Source organism: Benincasa hispida, chromosome 5 (genome assembly GCF_009727055.1).
Source record: "Benincasa hispida cultivar B227 chromosome 5, ASM972705v1, whole genome shotgun sequence".
NCBI lineage: Eukaryota > Viridiplantae > Streptophyta > Magnoliopsida > Cucurbitales > Cucurbitaceae > Benincasa > Benincasa hispida.
The window spans coordinates 32,968,818-32,976,186 of NC_052353.1; the positions used below are offsets into that span (position 1 = coordinate 32,968,818).

At 34.2% G+C, this 7,369-nt stretch overlaps 1 protein-coding gene across 1 annotated transcript; it reads left to right on the top strand.

Annotated features, from left to right (window-relative positions):
- The first annotated feature begins 542 nt into the window (after positions 1 to 542).
- On the top strand, positions 543 to 6,464 carry LOC120078804 (tubulin-folding cofactor B). Its single transcript, XM_039033130.1, has 8 exons — positions 543 to 867; positions 969 to 1,120; positions 1,290 to 1,408; positions 1,860 to 1,921; positions 2,318 to 2,359; positions 4,482 to 4,615; positions 5,135 to 5,204; positions 5,970 to 6,464. The coding sequence occupies exons 1-8, from the start codon at positions 763 to 765 to the stop codon at positions 6,021 to 6,023; spliced, it is 738 nt and encodes a 245-aa protein (XP_038889058.1). The 5' UTR covers positions 543 to 762; the 3' UTR covers positions 6,024 to 6,464.
- Positions 6,465 to 7,369: the final 905 nt, after the last annotated feature.

The window sequence follows — 7,369 nt, forward strand, 5'->3', positions numbered from 1 at the left end:
TATTTTTAACAACAAGTTCAGGTTTTGTGAAGTAGGTTTTTTGGATGGAAAGTGTGCACGATTTTCTCTTTTATGTTTCAAATATTGTGTTTGTTCTTTGTCAATAAAAAAACTATTTCACTTTTCAAGAAATTGATTTGAAAGAATTGCCAGAAAATTTCCTAATTTGTATATGCTCGTATATGAGCATTAACTACAGAACATGATGAATATGGCACGGTTAATTCAAAATGATCGAGTATAAAGTAATAGGGTATTGAGTATGATGTGGTCATGATTAAGTATGGTGGATATAGTATGTGATGAGTGTCATCGTACATCATGCATCGAGTATCAAGTGACTCGTCATCGAGAAACGAGTGACAAGCCATCGAGGATCGAGTTCCTTGGTAGCGACAGACGTACAGATAGATTCAGGACTGAAACGGTAAAATCACACATGAGCAAAATGCCATTTTCTGTTTCTTTTTCAACATATGGCCACTTTTCATTTTGTCCTCCAAATTGAGGCCATCCAAAAAAGAAAAAAGAAAAAAAAAATCCGTAAAGAAAGAGAAAAAGAGTAAATAAAAACTTAAGACCCAAATTCTCTCTCTTCCTCCCTCTCAGTTCCCTTTTGTTCAGTCCTGCCGCAGCCACCCATCAAGAAGATCCCTCCGGCGTTTCTTCGTTCTGGTAGCAGCTCCGGCACTCACCTTGAACGACTCTCAAATGAGTGTCTAAGTTTAAATAAGCTGTAAAAAGTTTCAGAAGAACAGAACTATGGCGTCTCAATTGCAGCAGATCGAAAAGGATGAATCTGTGCTCTTGCAAGTCACCCATGCGAATCTCAAGTCCTTCACTTCTGATGTTCGCTTTTCCCTTCAGGTTTGTACCATTTCCAAAGATCAAGCACCTTTTTTTAGCATTTCCCGGTTACCCATTATGAGTTTTTATCTAAACTTGGTGTTGGGTTTCTTCAATTGTAGATGAGCGTGGAGTCTGTCAAGGAAAAGTTGTGGAAAAAATGTGGTACTTCTGTGAACTCTATGTGCCTCGAACTCTATGATGAATCCGGTTCTAAAATTTCCGATTTGACGGATAATTCCATTCCCTTGGGGTTCTATTCTCCCTTAGACGGGTACTTGTTGTTCTTCTTCCATTTTCTTTCAATCAATTCTTTACTTGGTTTTGTTTTCCATTCTGTGAATTGCAATTCACTTTGTATCATTGATTAGAAACTCTGCTCATTTAATGGTTAATATAACGGGAGTATGCTTTTTATGAGTGTGCATTGTTTCTTTGGAAAGGTACCGATTGCATATTATTGATCTCGACCCCTCATCAGTTACTTCTGGTGGTTGGCTTGAAGATACCTCATTAGTGGAGAAGTTCCAGATCTCTGAAGAAGCCTATGATAAACGTGATGGTTAGTTTCTTGCAAAGCTTCCTCCACCATAACAAAGTTTGTGTGTAGTTCCCTCAATTGCTTATCAAATAGACTGCACTGAAGGCCACCCTCATACCCAATGGCAATTGTTGGTCAGCCACCACAATTGTAATATCAATAGGCTTAGGCACTGGGACTTGGGAATCTGCAGTAGACAACTATCTTCCAACTGTCTTAATTTCCATTTCATGTTGCTATTTAAAAAGCTTTTGGGATATTAAATGTTGTGTGCACATATTTTAATAATGGAAAGGAAAGAAAGCTTAGACAATGGATCGACTATGCGATGCAATTCTTTTTTATTTTCTTATTGTCTTAGATGCAATCACCTGAATATTTCATTAACTTTCTCTTCCTCTATAATTATTTAAATGAAATAGTTCTTAAGGCAGTGCATGGTTTACCTTCTTCTCCTGGTTTCTTTTTTCAGACACATTTAGAAAATTTAAAGAAAAATTGGCATCCCAGAATCCTTCAGCGTTTGAGAGTAAAGTAAGCCTCATGTATTCTACTTTTGCTAACAAGTCTAGAAAAATTTGTTCATCTGCACCCTGTGGGAACCGTAACTTTCGATGTAGACACCATCTATTACTTCAGTTCATGGCTTTTTAAAGTAGAGTTTTGTGACTAGACTACCATCTCTCGGTTTTTTTTTTTTTTTTAAAAATTCATTTTTATTTTGTTTTGTTGTGTGTGTGTATTCTGAATGATGATGTTGAGGCTGCATGGTATTTTTTGATCGTGGTAGAATTGGAGTTGTGTATCCATCTTGTCTTAGTATACTTGAGTTCTGGTTTTTGTTCTGCATCCCTAAGAAACTTAGGCGCATGTCCATCTCCATTTTGGTCATTCTTGGTCTATTCTTACTGACTAGGGAAAATTTTGCAGATATCTGATAACTACATGGAAGAGATCTGTGCAAATATGAAGGTTAGTTGCCATCCTTGCTTTAGATGTAATGTATTCAGCTGTAAAAGTCTTATGTTAAAGAGTTGAATTGTCAATGACTCAATTGTCATGCTGATTCATGAATTATTTGGATGCAAATTATGTGGACGGGACTAAATGTTAATCTATGATTTCCATTTTTTCTAGAGGGGTTTAGAAAGATTTTAGAATAGTGCAGTCTTTGTTACTTGGTCAGTTGGTCCCCAACAGTAATTTTCCTGTCATATATTTATGTTGTTTTTTTGGGAACAAGAAACAACTCTTCGTTGATATATGAAAAGGAAGAAAAATGTTCAAGGATACAAGTTCCAATGGGAACAACAATGTACAATACAAAAAGAAAGTAGCCTAAAAATACATGAGGATAAACAATGAATAACACCTAGCGAAGCAATAAAAAACACTGCCAATAATCTGCGTTAAAGAGCACCCTCTTCAGCTTTTACTTCACAAACTTTTAAGAAGGTAGGAAAGTATAACGAAGGCACAATAGCAACTTTTGACCCAAAATAATGTGGCCAAGCAAAGGTATTTCAGATGAAACACTTCTTGCATTTGATAGAGGAAGTGCCAACAGACCAAGATCTTTAACAGAATTATTAAGCTATTGCATGCCTCAATGCCTTCCAACTAGGGATCTCTTAAGAATCTGTTGGGAGAATAAAATTTCCTCCAAAACATCTTGAATCAACTTAAGAAGAAACCTATCACAATTCATTCCAAAGACGTTGCCGAACTCTACCATATTCGTTAGTTAACCAACAAAATTGCTTATTCTGTAAAGCAAATTGGACCAAAATACCTTTAATGTTGATCGCTTTGAAGATCCTCAAGATCTCTAATATGCCATGAAGAATATTTGTTGAGGGAATAGTAAAAATTAACTAGAAGATTTTATCTGAAGTGAATGAGGTGGAATTTCATGCATCTGAAGACTGAAAATCTCAATAAGAGATGAACTTTTGTTAGGATTTGAGGGAGTGGACTCTACTGGAATATCTGGACTGATCTTCCACAAACTTCAATGAAGGGGCAACATTTTATTCTGAAACAACTTCTTTCTGAAGAAAGTACAGCCAATGATTGTTCAAGATAATCATCCTCAGAGTGAATTTCTTGATCAATTTCAAATTCCTCACTGCTTGCATTGATTAAAGATTCTGCAGTGTAGTCTATAATTGGTGAACATAATGTAGCATCAGAAAATTTAGAAGACAGTACACCTTTTTTCAGAGTTAAGTCTGATCTTTGAATGGAGAATGACAATTGACAGAATTTATGAGGCAACTTTTGCTTCTTTCTAAGACTAGGGCAGCTGACTGAACTACGGGAAACATAAGTGCCAGGCAAGCTTCTTTGATAGTTTCTGTATTAGACTCTGAGATTTTGAAAGTTGTTTTTTCCATCAAAACCTTTATTGTCTGACTGTAAAACAGCTTGAGTTACAACATGAGAATTAGTTGTTGAGGCAATCAGACTTAATTGCCGAGACATTGAAGGTTCATTTCATGAGGCAACCTCCTCATTAAAATATGGAATCTTGAAAGAAGGGTTTGTTGATTGTTTTCTTGTATAAAACTTTGAATATGTGGCAATAAAACAGTCTTTAATTTCATTGACTGTTGAGAGATCTCTTCCATTATTTAAAACCAAAACACTTCCATGCAAAGCTGATCCAATAACACTGGGAGAAATAACGCCATTTGAAAGATGGCTATTGATCTTGTCCATTTCAAATATGTTGTTATTCTCTGATTAACTTCGACCCGCAAATTCATCTCCAAGTTTCATGAAGATGAACAATTTTATGGTTTAAGTTGTCTTTTTATATTTTAGCCTGATAGAGTGTTTATAATATACCTCGCTAAAAACTATAATGTTTTTGAGAACACAAAGTGGACATGCTAGTAATTTAGTAAATACCCCCTTTTCTTATTACCTTGTGAATCACAACAGTGTAGTCATTGTTGACTTTTGAATTCTGATAGTTAGCATTCTTTTGAATATTATGTCCGAAAATTATTTTATAGGTGAAGTATTTACTATCTGCTCCTTGAAACCCCATTGTCCAGTTTATACTAAACTTGACTTTTACATGATATAGGTTGGTGATAGATGTGAAGTTGAACCCGGGGAGAAACGGGGTGTTGTGAAATTTGTTGGCCGGGCTGAATCGCTTGCTCCTGGTTTTTGGGTTGGAGTTCAATATGATGAACCGTTGGGTAAAAATGATGGCATGTAAGATGGCCTTTGTTCTCTTTTGTCTATGACTAATTTGTTTCTCAATGTCTTTGAAGCGGTGATTGATTTGTTTTTCCTATTATCTATTTCTATTCTTCCTTATAAGAAACTTTAGTTCTTTGATAGTCACGAATGTGCACTAAAATGTTTTACCCTTCCTTTTAAAGGGAGGAAAAAAAAATTACTATAAAGTATGAACATTGAAGCACATAACTTATCATGGCCCGCCTTAATTTGGATAAGTTATTTCATAAAGCTGTTCTGCCAGAACAGTTTTTACTCTGATCATTCTTAAATTCTTTAGGATTTCGTGCCTCATATGGAAACCTTGTATGCTACTTCTCATGTTCATTTGATTAAATTATCATTATTTATTTGTGTTGATTGATTAAAATTTTTATTGGTCTTAGAATCCCTTTTGTGCAATAAAGTAGCTTTCCTGGTTTCTTGTTTTTCGTCCATGCTTCAGAGATTATGATCACATATTCTATGGACTAAACGTGTAAAACTCTGCAGGGTAAAAGGTATCCGCTATTTTGACTGCCCTCTGCTTCATGGTGCGATGATCAGGCCTGACAAAGTGAAGGTTTGATTTTCAGCTCCATTAATCTGTTTTCCAACTTTGAAGCTTCAAATAGTATGTTACATCGTACATGGATTTTTTTTTCCTTATTTTTTTCTTCTTTTCTTTTTCCTGAACTTTGTATAATATCTCATGCTTTAAATTTTTAGAAAGCCATTTATAGCTTAGGGGAAAATGGATCTATAACTGCTTATAGGAAGTTAGGAAGGTGAACCATGAGTTGGACATCAGATACAATCACAGAATCCTTCTGCGCATCATTGTAGACTTCAGACAATATGAATGACCAATTCGACATTCTTTGATTATGCCCATGGCTCGAGTCTGGAACATTGGAGTCCACTGTTACAGATGTGTGTAACAATTTTAGCTCTCATCTATTCCATGTGGTCTCTACATAATAACATTGTTAAAAAGAAAAAATCAAATTCAAATTTTGAAGCAGTGGAATTGAGTTGGAAAGTCAGCCCGTGAATTTTGCTGAATATCAAGTAGGTTAAGGTGCCTAGGTTCATGCTACAATATAGACAATGGACATCCATCTTATTTTGCTGTACTTGAATCTGAGTCCATCCCTACTGTGCCTTGACGAAAGATCAGAAAGCAGTTATTGATATGCTAATGTGAAAATGAGGAAACTTGTAGGTTTTTAGAATCCCCCCATAGTCTATAGCTTCAAAATGATCTTCAGAAATGTCTCGAATGTGCTATGCAAATGTGCTGCCCTTTTCTTATGTTAGTGATTATTAAAACTTGCTTCTGTTCCAGGTTGGCGACTATCCTGAAAGGGACCCTTTCGACGACGAAGAAGATGAGATATGAACAGTTCATACTCGGATTTGTATTTGTAACATTTATGGAACCAACCTACTTTCTAAAACCTTGATGAATTATTGATTTCTTTTGGAAGTGATAAAGACACTCTGAGCTTCAGAGTCACCTTTGCTCACGGTGGTTTGATATGGTTTTACAAACTCTACTTGAAAGAAGCCATTTTTTTGCTGGAAATTTCTTGAGAGGAAACATGAAAGAATACGACAATGAGGTTCAGATCTTCGGTGATAGTCATATTGCAAACTATTGTAACTTTCCTGTAGGGTGTTATGAATTGTATTGTTAGTCGAAAAAAAAGGAAACTCAATGAGCATTGCAATGAAGATTTTGCATTATATCTCTATTATTAAGTCTTTTTTTTTTAGTTTTGTATTGTAATGCATGCCTCTATGAACCTTTAATGCCCATATAAAGGATTCTCTTCATGTATGTATCCTTTCCTTTTAAGCCAGATATTTCAAACATTTATGATATGGAAATCTAGCACTGATCATTTGCGACCAGCGATTAGAAAAAATTATTAGAGAATTTTTAATACATTAGCATGGATGCAATATATGTTGAAACAACTTGAATAATAAGTTTTACATAACTTAATTGGTCGAGTAGATATTTTGACTAAAGTTAAATGAGGTAAGCAAAGGGATGATGCATAGAAATGTGTAAGTATCGATAGATCCATACCTTTGTGATCTTTCTAAATCAAGCTAGACTGATTTGTTGTGCAGTTTGAGAAGTGGATGGATGATTTTTTTTTTTTTTTTTTTGAATAATCAAGAATAAAAGGAAAACAATGATGGATACTAGATAATTATAGGATAAATACGTTTTTTAAAAGCATAGAATTAAGTTAGGTAAGCTGCAAATAGACTATCATGGTATTAAATTTTCATCTACGAGCCAACATTTTTTTATCGATATTTCCACATTCTCATGAATTTGACATTAATATGAGGTGAATCAACATTTTCTTATATTGTAGAAAAAACAAATTCATGAAACATAAAATATAAGCAATAAAATGTCTCTAAAGTAAGTATAATATAAATTACAAAATACTATTTTGTAATTTTTAAAATATTACAAAATTAAATTTAATAAAATAAAAACTTCTGCTAAACTAAAAGTTGCACTATTTTTCAATTGTCCTTCGTATTTAAAAACTTCAATACTATAATTCAATTTTAGAACTCACAATTATTCAAACCAAAAATTATTAAATGCAATTGCAATAATCCCTATTAATTTATGGTTAATTTTTTCTTTGCAATTCCCACAAAATTTTTAGCATCGAGAAAGTACACAAGAATAGAAGATAGTAGGGGTATTTATGG